Below are 13,020 nucleotides of genomic sequence, written 5' to 3' on the forward strand. Positions count from 1 at the left end.
TAAGACAAATTGTAGCCGAATATATAGATTGTTTTGTACAATTTCTATCCTTCGCCCAGATCAACAACGAATGAATGCATTATATAGCAGCTGCGACAATTGCAAGAGAGACTTGCCAGCCTTCTTCGCAAAGAAAAGCATTTTTTCAATTTAAATGTTTGCTAATGTTATAGCTGATGCGATGTGACTCATGCAGAATCTAGCACGACCATTTTCCGCTAATCTTTCCATAAAATTTATGCATTAAGTTTTATTAATATGATGGAATAGAAAACAAAAAAATTGCAAACCTCCCTCTCCGTTATTTTTCCATTTTTGCGTGCACCTTTATTATATAAGGTAGCCGCAGCGAAATTTAAGGTATTTATTAAATTGCTCGCACTCTCTCAAAAATATTGCCACTCAGAGAGTGGATCGAATCTTGGTGTTTCCAACCCCGTCCCCTTGCTGCGTCTGTCAGCGCTGGCGATAATTCAAATTACAACAGTAACTTGCGAAGTTCCTTTTGCAAACGCTCTATTTAAGTATGCAGTATTGTGCCTTAACCGAATGCCTTGTATAATATTTAGTGTGTGTTTAACATCGCTAAAAACGATTTCTTCGAATAAGAAAAAACTATCGGTTAAGGTACATCTCTAGGTTGATACATAAAATAAAAATACATAAAAGTGAGTTTTTTAGTTATTGAAGAAAAGTTAAAAATCGTATTAGTTTTATAATGTGGCATGTTAGGGCAATTAACGAGATTTGTTATCCAATTTATATGTTTATGAAAAATATCTAGTGTATTGGTATTTGTGTAATCAAGGTATATTTTTCCTTGACATTGCCTCAATAAATGATGCTTTTATAATATAAGCCTTTTGTTAATAGAAAGCACATCATAAACAATGAAAATCGCGTTTTCTCAATACGTATTGAATGCTATGTGTATTTATAATAACTCTAAATGATTCCTTGCGTGGTATAAGGCGAAACAAGTCTGACCTTTTAATGCTGAAAAAAATAAAAAACTATTAAACGTTACCTGATAAAATAAATTTGAATAAAACCTTGCCTGATCTACTTGCATATGGACATTACATTACAAATAGCCATATATTTATACATTGGCAGATATCTGTGTATATATGTATATGCGACACGTAAATTTGAGTATATGCATACATATATATGTGAATACATATTTATAAAAATTGTTCAGATATTCATGCGCGAAAATTCATCCATTTAGAATTGTAGTATATTAATAATATGTGATTAATTCCATATAATATAATAGTTCCACAATAAATTTATGGTTAACATGAAGTGTGTTTAAATAATACATTTTATATCTATAACTAGAGATATCCTTTAGGTACCATCTATATATATGTAAATTATAGATATATATATATATATATATATACAAATATGTATATATATATAAATACAAGTACATATGCGCTAACAAGCCCACTTTTCACCTGTTACACGGTACTCGAAACTTGTGCTTGTTCGCATAATTCGACATTTATATAGGCGCATGCATATATAAATATGAAAATTATATGTATATATACATTTTATTATGCTTGACAAAATGATTGCTAATTATTACGTTAAGCCCATACAAATTTGCACAAAAAGTTAACCAAGCTGAAAAATATATTCTCATATAAAATATCCAATTGTCGACCCAAACATGTCCGTATGTCAAGTTGGGTCTAAACTCTTACGAACAGCTCGTAGTTCCCATCGTTGCCTGCCAAAAATGAGTTCTTAAACGATTTTATTTCATATTAATAATTTAATTTGTAAGAACCAGGCATATTTGACCCTTTATTCTAATCTTCTCCTATTGGTTCATATAATATTTAACTTGCATTATGATAAATAAACAATAAAACTGAACAATATGACTATATATATACATATTTTATGAAATATGGATATGTGTTGCACATGTCTCGACAAAATAATACCTTATGCAACAGCTAAATAGGTTCAAATGCATATTTTTTAATGTAAATTTTTATTTTGCATAGATTAATCTTAAACAGTCGCTTCGAGGCAACTTGAACGGAGTAATTGGAATTGCATAAATTGGTTATCAAAATCAATTTAGTACCTAATTGAAAGACTCTGTTATACTGGAGCAAAACGGAGAAAGTACTAGGGGTGCAGAGTCCCCCGACGCCAACCAAGAGAATCGAGCGACGTGTTGGTGGACGCCGTGGACTGCTATGGGTTGCTTTGGCTCTCCCACTTCGAAACAGTCTGATGTAAATTCGGAGGATTCAAAAAGCCAAAAGCGCAGAAGCGATGCCATATCAAGGCAATTGCAGAAGGATAAACAGCTTTATCGGGCAACACACAGACTTCTCTTATTGGGAGCGGGTGAGTCCGGTAAATCAACTATAGTCAAACAAATGCGGATATTGCACGTCGATGGATTTTCTGAACAAGAGAAAAAACAGAAAATTGATGATATTAAAAAAAATATTCGTGATGCTATATTGGTAAGTAAGTTTGTTTGTTTGACAACTCTATATCTATATATATATATATATATATCTTCATATCAGCTAAAACATAAATGTTATTTGTTCGATTTTTGGTTTGAGGTTTTTCAAAGCTTTTATATGATCTGGTCAGCTTGCCATAATACTGGCTAATGAGAGTTTAAGGTTTTAGCGCACCTATTTATCATTGGACACCTATTTATCATATTGGAATCTCTATGAATTACATCACATAACTTGTATTACCAATCTGTTCACAAACTCTTTAAACAAATCCTTATCCTCTTGGTAAATCAGCCTTATCCACATCAATTACAGAGCTCCAACTGCATCTTTAATCTAATTATTACTGTAAGTTCGCTTCTTAGCGAGCTTAATACAATCAAGCTGGTATACTTACCGGGCCCTGATGGTGTTCCCTCAGATTGTTGTCTGTAAACACTTTCACCATTCCCGTCCATCTGAAAAGATCCGTTTATCATTTCTCTCCAAAAAAAAAAAAAAAAAAAAAACGGAGTAAAACTAATGTGGAAAACTATAGAGTTATTTCCAAATTGCGTGCTATTCCTAAAGCTTTTAAAAGAATCGCAATCCCAATATCGGTTCGTGAAGCGTACATCCTGAACCTATAACCTTCTTGAGATTACTTTCCTTGTAGTAAATGATTTTATGAGAGGAATGCACACTGACATCAGCCAAACCGATTTTAATAAGGCTTTCGATTCAGTTATTACTTTTCGGCTTCGCAGTTAATCTTCTCAACTTTGTGATTGAATAACAGAACCCAAAAGGTTTTTTTTGCAATTTATTTTCTAAATTTGTTCTGGTGAATCCTAAGGTTCCACTTTAGCCCGCAACTCTTTACTCTTTTCATTATGCCGAATATGTAAGGTTATGCCTTGTATATAAGGATAATATATCAAAGCCAACGTTAATGCCTTTCATTCTGGCTGGCTAGTTAACATTTTTGTCTATTTTGGCATCCGTTTTCGTACACTAACTACAAAAACATCTTAAAAGACCTACTTTTGACCTTGACAACTATTTTAAAAGTAGTTTGGAGCAATGATATGTATTTTTTAAACTAATTTTAAGAAAGATAATAAATCGATATTAAATATGAACAACAAAAAAAATCATGTAAAAAATTTTGTTTTTCGATTCGTCAAAATAATTTCTTGACATACTGTAGAAAAAAACTCGCAACATGAACAAAACGCCGAAAGAGAAGCATTAAAGCGCATTAATATTGTTTACTATTATTTAAAATATTACTTACTCTGCGTTAACTCTCAATATGCATTTCTTATTATTTACAGACTATTACTGGAGCCATGAGCACACTAAATCCACCTGTAGCTTTAGAAAAGAAAGAGAATGAACCCAGAGTGGAATATATTCAGGATTACGCCTCTAGTAAGAATACATAAAATTAGTTATTAATACTTCTTGCTGGTTTTTATTTAGCTTCGATTACACATTAATTAAGCTCTTTGCTTAATGCTCTACCGACTGATAAACATTTTAGATATAAAGCATTTTTTTTATTAAATATCATTAAACAAATTATATGTGTTATTCACTTTAACCTTCAACCATCCAAACACTTCTTATTCTTTTTGATACACTATATTTTTATTTATTTTTATTGCAATTTTTGTGGTCGCAATATTTTGGCTCGATCTTAAGAAGAGGTCATGAGTAGTAATCCTGCAATATATGGTGACTTTAAATCTAAAAAATAATGGAATATATCGACTTTGCCGCTTGCCTGAGCAGTGGGCGTTGCCAAAAGGTTTTTGGTTGATCTTTAAAGGAGGTAATCAGTATTTTTCCTCTTAAATTTAGTTACTGAACATTTTAAACTAGTAGTTTGCTAGTATTCTACACGCTCATTCACAAGGATATTCATTAAGTCTCTAGTCGCTTTAATGGCGGTAAAAAATGCCTTCATCCGGACAAGTCGGACATTGCATAATAGCATATTCTAATTTTGCCACGAAATGTGTAATCCATTGAATGAGACGTCTTCTATAAAGAATATTTATGCTTATGCATACATATACATGCTCTAGACATTTATGAGAGTAAGTCAAATCTGCAGTGAGAGCAAAGCGTAGGCCTGCAATGCGACTCGGTCTCTTGAGCGAGTTATAAACACGAGCAAAACGAAGTCTATGTGGGATCTAGTCTCTGTGGGCCCTACTTTTTTTGTACTTATTATTCCATCTATATGTTCTAAGTCAGTGCTGGTAGTTAAGAAGACATTCAATTGACACACATCATTGACACATCATCATTATTCATTGTCATTAATAAAAATTATTAAAATAATATTTCAGGAATGATAATGATTATTTAATTTCAGCATCGTTAAAGAAATTAATATCGAAATTATTCATTAGTATACTTAACATATGAAAAAATACGAAAACATTTATTAAGCATTAATGTTTTCAGTGAAACCATAATTTAATATATTTTGAAGAATATACAAAAACCAGATAAGTTTTGCAGCATACTTGTGTACTACATTGGTTTGTCAACGGCAAGAAGAGATCATATTTATCGAATGAACATTTCCAAAAGTTAGTTTCTTAAAGCAAAAACAAGAAATCGTATTATTTTTGATTAATTATCATTATGTTTAGTGATTTAATGTTTCAATGATGATTAAGTGTGATTTTACATCATTATTTTTTTTAATTCTTGCAAAACAAATAAAATATATTTAAATAGTAAGTTTTTGTAATGATAATAAGATGTTATTTTCATTGTAATTAATTTTTCCGGTAGTAACAAAATGTTAATTTCAGGATAATAACATCTTTCAATATCAACGAAATGATATTTTTGTTATTATAACAATTTTAAAAGAAAAATAAAAGAAATTGACAATCCCTTTTGAAACAACTCTGACGCCTCTGAGAGATCAGAACGGATATGAGCCCATGAGTATGAGTCGAAGAAAAGATTGTCCACTACATCAAAAGTTTACTAATGAATTCGTATATCATAGACGGGTTTCCCCGTCTAGAGTTTATATATTCCACTCGCTTGTTTACCATTGTATCTTAACTTATTGCCCAACTTCTTTTAATCTAGGTCCAGACTTTAACTATCCTCCTGAATTTTATGAGCACACAGAAGAATTATGGAAAGACAAAGGGGTCCTTCAAACCTATGAGAGGTCAAATGAATATCAATTAATTGACTGCGCAAAATAGTAAGTAATATATCATTTATGTACAGCTTACAAGCTTCGGACTTAAAATTATTAATCCGAATATAGCTTGTGCAAATGTGTGTAACAGGCCAATGGAACCATCCCCGACACCATAAAGTATCTAAAGTATATCCACCCATGTCCGTCTGTCTGTCCGTCCCTCCGTATTTCTAAATACGTCGATCTCAGAACCTATAAGAGCTAGACTAGAAATTTAGAATTTAGGTCCTCCTAATGCATGCGCAGTACGAGTTCCTTTTCGATTACAAGCCCCGTTTTCAAGCAATTGATTTAAATCGATATCGAAAGCTGATTTTGACAAAATCTTTTAAGTTTTAAGAGCTAGAGTTACCAAATCAAACATTTTTCTAGGATTGTATATATATATCAAGTATATTTCAATTTGTAGCTATCGCGACCAACTGAACTCTCGTTAATATTAAAAAATTGTTATAGTTATCATCAGCCGAATGTATATTGGCTTTTAAAACTTCCTCTCCCACGCCATCGTCATAAAATTTAGCTTATTTCCACCTTTGTGTTGTAGGCAAGACACATGCTAGATAGAAGAAATCTTAGATTTGCCATAAGAATAGTCGTTAAAATTGTGCAGCAGCCTATCAAAGCGCACTTTTATTTGATATGGCTTCTCAGGAATAGTTGTTCAAAAATAAAACTATCGTACAACCAACTCTCTTGGCCAAATGTTTACAAGGTTATTGAATCTGCGGCGTGCCGAAGAATCCCACTTTATTTTTAAATAAATAAATGTTTATATTTGAATTAATATTTTGAATTTCTTTTATCTTAACATTAAAGCTTTTTGGATCGAGTTAGCACAATTAAGAATCCAAATTATACCCCTAATGAACAAGATATTCTTCGGTGCCGTGTTTTGACTTCTGGAATATTCGAAACAAGATTTCAGGTGGACAAAGTTAATTTTCAGTGAGTTACATTACGTATATATCTTATTATCGTTTTTAAATGTGTCAAATTTCCTACTCTATAGTATGTTTGATGTGGGAGGACAACGCGACGAGCGTAGAAAGTGGATTCAATGTTTCAATGATGTAACTGCTATAATATTTGTAACGGCATGCTCAAGTTATAACATGGTTTTGCGTGAGGATCCCACTCAAAATCGGCTTCGTGAATCCTTAGACTTATTTAAGAGTATTTGGAATAACAGGTATCATAAGAACTACCAAAATTGTTTATTGTTTTAATTCTTTTTAATTTTAGATGGCTACGCACAATTTCTATTATACTTTTTCTAAATAAGCAAGATTTGTTAGCAGAGAAAATTAAGGCTGGAAAAAGTAAATTGTCGGAATATTTCTCCGAGTTTAACAAATATCAAACGCCAAGTAAGTAACATAATCGATATTAAAAACAAAACTTAAGTCATACTTGAATATTACTTAAGACTTAACAAAATCTAAACTACTGAATATGTGACGCGAATAAAAAAACCTCGAATAGAGATGCATTGGGTCTAAACAAATGTATATAATTAGCTAAGTCTACAGCACAACCCAAAAATAATAATCGATAACGCGCTGTTATTAAAGAACTTTTGTTTTGGCAGCCTGCGGAAGCTAGCTGTTAAGGATAAGGCTGCTTTTTATTATACCTATAGGAGGAGTAGATTAGAGTAAAGATTGCGAACGCATCGGCCATGCAGAAAGCCCCTCCTAGTCTGCCGCATAAACGCCCCCATTTCGCCATTCATCTCCCACACGAGTCGCAACTGCAGTGCAAACCATTACGTTGGGCAATATCATTCCGCACTAGTCCAGTGTAATCCGCACATTTAGATTGCGCGAAATTATCAAATAGCCAACAAGCTATGCTCGATTGACTTGCCGTAATTTGCTTTTGGCAAGATTTTGTGAAGATTGTAAAAAGAAAGTAAGTTCAAAATTGTTAAGAGCGCATGCAACACCAACAAGCGGCGGAAAATAAAACTAGATCATAGCGCACACGTTGAAAAAGATCGCAAGAGAGTGTCTGCCCACGAGGTCCTGCACACCGAGAGACTACGTCTGTTCGCTTGAAAGAGGAGAACGCTAGGTTTGCTAGGTTTAATAGTACTATACTTTTCAAGTATTAAACTTACCATTTAGAACAAGTCGCAGTAATTTTTGACATCTAGATAGAATTTATTGGATGGCGGTGAAATTCTTTCACACCTAGGGTATATATTGTTATGTATAACTTAAAGATGTATATATTAACATTATTTTCTAATCAATTACTTAATTTTTTTATAGGTGACGCAATAATGGAATCTAATGATGACCCAGAAGTAATAAGAGCAAAATATTTTATACGGGACGAGTTTCTGGTAAGCCCTAAGAAATCAAATAACAACAAATTTAATTGTATAATTTATATATTTCAACAGCGTATATCGACAGCAAGTGGAGACGGAAAACACTATTGTTACCCACATTTCACATGCGCCGTTGACACAGAAAACATAAAGCGAGTTTTTAATGATTGTAGGGACATAATTCAAAGGATGCACCTGCGTCAATATGAATTGTTATAGGTTATCCCTATCACCGTAATTCAAAAAAATAAAGTGAAAAATATATTATTGAATTACTGTTTTAAATATAATATTATCAAATGTAATTTGTATTTAAATAGTCCCTTGAAAAATAAAAGCGCTGCATTTAGATCTGGTATGACCTTTCACAAAACTCAACATTAAAGAAGAATAAATAAACATGTTATTAACAATTGTACTTGTTTTTATTAGTATCGCTTTATATCTAAACATTTTCGATTAATTTTCCTAAGTGTATTGAGCATAAATTTTATTATAATATTCCCCTAACACAAAGCACATATGAGTAAGTTATACTTGAGCTAGTAAGTCTAGATAGAAGTTAAAATATTTATAACTATACCAGAGGATTAAGTAGGCCAAAACTGACGGAAGCCTTATCAATTTCGTCAAAGTTTCTTTTAATTTTACTTTTCCAGGCATTCTTGTTGTACATTGAAACCTTTCTTACCAGTACAGGCCGCGTTGCATCATGGGCGTTATTGCTCTCTGATGTAAAATCTCGTAAATCGCTTTCTGTATTGAATCCCTGTTGAGACTTTAGTGCTTGTCCTTTGAACATGAATACCACTCTGAAATAAATAGTTTAACCTAAATAAGTCTCTTATCTTATATGATTTAAAGATTTTTCAAGTATTAATTTAAAGTTTTGCACAAACAGCATTTGCTGTTCGTCATATCTGCTTCGTCTCGCGCGAACATTCAGTCAAACCCAATGGTTCCCAGATGACCCATATAACCTTGGTTTTATCATACCATTGATATAGTCCTGGTGAACCTACAGTTCCAAATCCGTGCAACATATAAATGCACATGCGTTTCTTTCAGCCGACCCCACCTCCCTCTATGGTTCATAGATGACCGATAGCTCCTTAATTATACCATATCATTGATAAAGTCCTGGGGAAGCTATAGTTCCAAATGCTATCAAAATTCGCTTAAAAGCATTGTACACAATTATAATGAGGTTTAAAAATTAACGGTTGCAAAATACCATCACACTGTGACCGGCCGTTGGCTCTCGTTTTTAGATCAAAATTCAGCTGAAATACCAGGCGAACAGAAATGCCCAGTAGGTAGATTCCCAAAAAAAATTTGATTTAACATTGCACTGTTAATTAGCAGCTGTTATTTGAGCGTTCACTGTTAACCAACAGCTGCAGCTGTTAATTAACATATCACTATTAACAGCTGCTGTTCAGAAGGGGGCGTTAGATTTGAACGGAAATCTGGCAAAAATACCAGGCGAACAGAAATGCCCAACAGGTAGACGAACTAAAATTTTTTGTGAATCAAAAATTTCATTGCATACCCAAACGGGGCGGGCGGAGGAGCAGTTGCGTGCTTATGCTTTAATGAAAATTCAGCTGAAGTACCAGGCGAACATAAATGCCCAGTAGGCAGACGAACTAAAATTTTTTTAAATAACAATTTCATTGCATACCCACAAGGTATTTAAATGCTTTTAACAGTCAACTGGCAAATCAACGACCGTAAATTTGAATGGCCACAAAATTCTATAAAAGGGGCGCTAAAAGCAAAAAATCATACATATTTCTGGACCGATTCCGTGCGCATTTTGCATGGATTTGATCCTTTGGGTACACCAGGACTATATCAGTGATATGGTATAATCAAGGATATATGGGTCAACTAGGTACCATGGATTGGGATAAGGCTGTTGCTGAGGGCGGCTGAAAATAAAGCATTCATATATTTTTACCACTTCGGTCATTTAGGTTCACCAGGACGATATCTTTGGTATGTAACACCAAGGATATGTGGGTCATCTAGGAACCATGGGTTTTGTTTGTCTGTTTGCCCGGGCAAACAGTCAGCGATATTTATATTTAGATATTATCGTCTTATCGTCTTTCTATCGCGCATGTCGGGATGTAATTGGGGTTGGTTGACAGGGTTCAAGATATCTCCTAGTTGGGAACTCTCTACTAGAGCCTCTTCAGTTCTTTAATAATATTATGTACTTCTGTTTTATCCGTTACGGCAATAATGTCATCTAATTATTTCGCCAAAAGTGGTTGTTTTTTTTTTTTATTAATTTATCAGTAAAACAGTTTTTCCATTATCATGTCAGCGAGGCCTGGGGAGGCCAGTGATCTCATTGGCATTCCTTTAAATTGTGCATATATTTTGTCCTTATACTCAAAATACCGATATTGCTAAATGCAGATTTTAACTATGTTCCCAAATAATTATTTAGGTATAGCTGTGTGTTCTTTTCGTTTTAATCTGCCCAATGCCAATTTCCATTGGCGTGATGGGAAGGGCCTTTTATTTAAACGGGAGAGCAAACTTCGACTATTTCGCATGTAACGCTTCTACGTTGGGCGTTTTGCTTACGAACCATTCTCTTTGAGTGTTCTTTTTCGCTAAAGCAAGGCTCTGATGATCTCTAAATTTGTTGTGTACCGTTGCTTATCTTCCTTTGCGTTTTTTTTTTCATTTTGTTTTCTATATTTCTCTTGCCCTCAAAATATTTTGGAATTATTTCTGGTAATCAACTGTTCTGCGTTTGTTTCTCCTATTTCTAGATATTTGATTTGTTTGTTGCAGGATATTCTTGGACTCCTTCAATGTCCTGGTCTCGACCTTAGTCTATAGATATTACACGAAAACTTTTAATCTTACGAACGTTGTGACCAATAAATAAAGCTTTTTGAAAATTGAAAAAATAATAATATATTTAAAAATATCTGTTTTATTAATAAGGATAATATGCTGTTGTAAGATGAAGTACTTACCTCAGGACTAATTGTCCATCTATTATTTCCCAGAAGGCTTACGTAAGAAAAGAAAATATATATTAATTTCGTCTTTTGATAATTTCAAAGCAATGATTCAGAATTCTAGAACTTACAGTTTTCACCAAAAACACCGTTGAAAGTAAAGAATAATACAGAAATGATAAGCATGTTACCTTTTGTTTTACATTAGTAGAAAATATGTTCAAAATTCTTTCGCAGTACTTAGTATTATTTTACTGCAACTTATTATGCCGCCCCTATGTCCAAAACTAATTTGTTTTTAAATTACCATTAGACGCAGGACTTAAAGAAAAAAATCATGCGTACTCACACTTTATCCAAGCATTGCAGATAATTTTAATCAAGTGCAGGAGCGCTATCTTCTTGCAGACGGGCTTTATAATATATTTAGAAATATTGAATAGAATTATTGCAATTTGCGGAAGAAATCTTGAAGATCGCTCCTTGCACACTTAAGTTTTTCTACAGAATAGCTTCAATAAGCAACTCCTGTTCCGTGGTTCAAATTAAGATTTCTAGCGAAAAATGGTTGCAATGCCATTGCGTCCTGCCCAAGGCGAGCTTCTTAGCTTTTCGATGAATTGCGGAGACAGCAGAAAGCTTTGTTAAGACGATGTCTACAATAAGATCCACCCTCGGAAGCTCACTTCTACTGCCGCTCTTTCGCATCAATGGGAATGATGCGCGGACTGCGCCCGCGTTGATTCTTCGCCAATCATCTGCTCGTTGCTTATTTTCCAACTTTTGGCTACCGTGACTGATCGTTTCTACAGATAGTTGCTAAAGTTACTGCGATCTGTAGCAAGCTCCCCATATTCTCCAAAATCTTCCGAAGAATTATGCTATCTCATCTTCTGGCTGTGGACGCTCTTAACGACGCGCTACCGGACCATCAGTTTATGTTCCGAGGAATTGGTCTACCGTCTACCACATCCGCAGCGCCTTTGAATGGATTTGGAGTGTGCAGGTGGCGATCTTGAAGGGAGGTAATTCGCTTTGGAGGCCAGAGATGCCCGTTCCGGAATGTCTACGATTCCGCATTTCTGGCGTCAAACAGCAGGCGAGTGTTCCGCCTCACTACCGAATATCGCTCTAAAGTCAAGAGGATCCAGCACGCCACGTAAATTGGCCATTTAATTTTCTGGTAGTTTATGTAAATTCCTACTCAGACGCGTCCAGACTGCCATTTTTATGACTGCGTCAATTCATTTCTACCATTTATGGAGCTCGTAACACATCCACCTGCCCTTAAAAGCATCCTCTTCACATGAGATGGGACCATAAATTATGCCCACGCCGTATGGCTTGTCATTTAAGATGCTTTGTCTTCATTTATCAAACAAAAAATAAATGTAAAGCTATTAAATCAGATAGTCATTACATTCTTCTTCAAATATTATTATTTCTCGGCTTGCTGGTAAGTCTTAACTAGATTTTAAAGTTATAAAACACAATTGTCATATTCCAAATTTACCAAAGTGACCTCCATGTTTCCCTCAGGCAGTCGTTTCACCCAGTTTACTCTTCTAATTTACCATTTTTCTACATTTTACATGAGTTCAGGCTATACAAATATCAAGAATATTGGCTGTAAATTTTCCCGTAAGAAGCAACAAGCATCAAAGTTCCAAAAGGGTTTTGCTGTTGTTTTATGATGACCAATCGACTTTCTTTTCGATAAGTATGGAACTATCGATATCACACGTAGCTGACAATATAGCAACGATATAGCAACAAAGGAAATAGGTAAATTTAATATACCATAAAACTATAATATTAATATACTTATAAAATATAAAATTAAATAAGGCGTTCGGTCGATTCGGCGGGAATTAGTTATGCTGAATGTTGCATCGAGTTCGCACATAAAAGATAGTAAGATGAAATATAATATATATGCATACAACCATTTGCCATCACTCT

At 33.9% G+C, this 13,020-nt stretch overlaps 2 protein-coding genes across 2 annotated transcripts; one reads left to right on the forward strand and one right to left on the reverse strand.

Annotated features, from left to right (window-relative positions):
* The first annotated feature begins 701 nt into the window (after positions 1 to 701).
* Positions 702 to 8,343, forward strand: LOC115764809 (guanine nucleotide-binding protein G(s) subunit alpha). The gene is made up of 9 exons (XM_030708060.1): positions 702 to 808; positions 2,031 to 2,504; positions 3,827 to 3,923; positions 5,613 to 5,733; positions 6,553 to 6,681; positions 6,746 to 6,925; positions 6,979 to 7,103; positions 8,010 to 8,083; positions 8,144 to 8,343. Exons 2-9 carry the CDS (start codon positions 2,229 to 2,231, stop codon positions 8,288 to 8,290), a joined length of 1,149 nt encoding a protein of 382 aa, XP_030563920.1. The 5' UTR covers positions 702 to 808; positions 2,031 to 2,228; the 3' UTR covers positions 8,291 to 8,343.
* Positions 8,344 to 8,617: 274 nt separating this feature from the next.
* On the reverse strand, positions 8,618 to 12,009 carry LOC115764830. Its single transcript, XM_030708082.1, has 4 exons — positions 11,408 to 12,009; positions 11,190 to 11,345; positions 11,074 to 11,110; positions 8,618 to 8,883 (listed from the first exon to the last, which is right to left on the reverse strand). The coding sequence occupies exons 2-4, from the start codon at positions 11,242 to 11,244 to the stop codon at positions 8,649 to 8,651; spliced, it is 327 nt and encodes a 108-aa protein (XP_030563942.1). The 5' UTR covers positions 11,245 to 11,345; positions 11,408 to 12,009; the 3' UTR covers positions 8,618 to 8,648.
* Between the last annotated feature and the right edge of the window lie 1,011 nt (positions 12,010 to 13,020).

The sequence above is a fragment of the Drosophila novamexicana genome, unplaced genomic scaffold (assembly GCF_003285875.2).
Source record: "Drosophila novamexicana strain 15010-1031.04,08,12 unplaced genomic scaffold, DnovRS2.1 tig00000008-arrow-pilon, whole genome shotgun sequence".
Classification (NCBI taxonomy): Eukaryota; Metazoa; Arthropoda; class Insecta; order Diptera; family Drosophilidae; genus Drosophila; species Drosophila novamexicana.

What these genes read in the sequence shown, in the direction of transcription:
- LOC115764830 (XM_030708082.1), bottom strand. Translation starts at nt 11,244, where the DNA reads ATGCTTATCATTTCTGTATTATTCTTTACTTTCAACGGTGTTTTTGGT. An exon ending in CGGTGTTTTTGGTGAAAACT is followed by an intron (nt 11,111 to 11,189) that starts GTAAGTTCTAGA and finishes TTCTTACGTAAG; the next exon opens with CCTTCTGGGAAATAATAGAT. An exon ending in GATGGACAATTAGTCCTGAG is followed by an intron (nt 8,884 to 11,073) that starts GTAAGTACTTCA and finishes TATTTATTTCAG; the next exon opens with AGTGGTATTCATGTTCAAAG.
- LOC115764809 (XM_030708060.1), top strand. Translation starts at nt 2,229, where the DNA reads ATGGGTTGCTTTGGCTCTCCCACTTCGAAACAGTCTGATGTAAATTCG. An exon ending in TATTCAGGATTACGCCTCTA is followed by an intron (nt 3,924 to 5,612) that starts GTAAGAATACAT and finishes CTTTTAATCTAG; the next exon opens with GTCCAGACTTTAACTATCCT. An exon ending in AAGAGTATTTGGAATAACAG is followed by an intron (nt 6,926 to 6,978) that starts GTATCATAAGAA and finishes TTTTAATTTTAG; the next exon opens with ATGGCTACGCACAATTTCTA.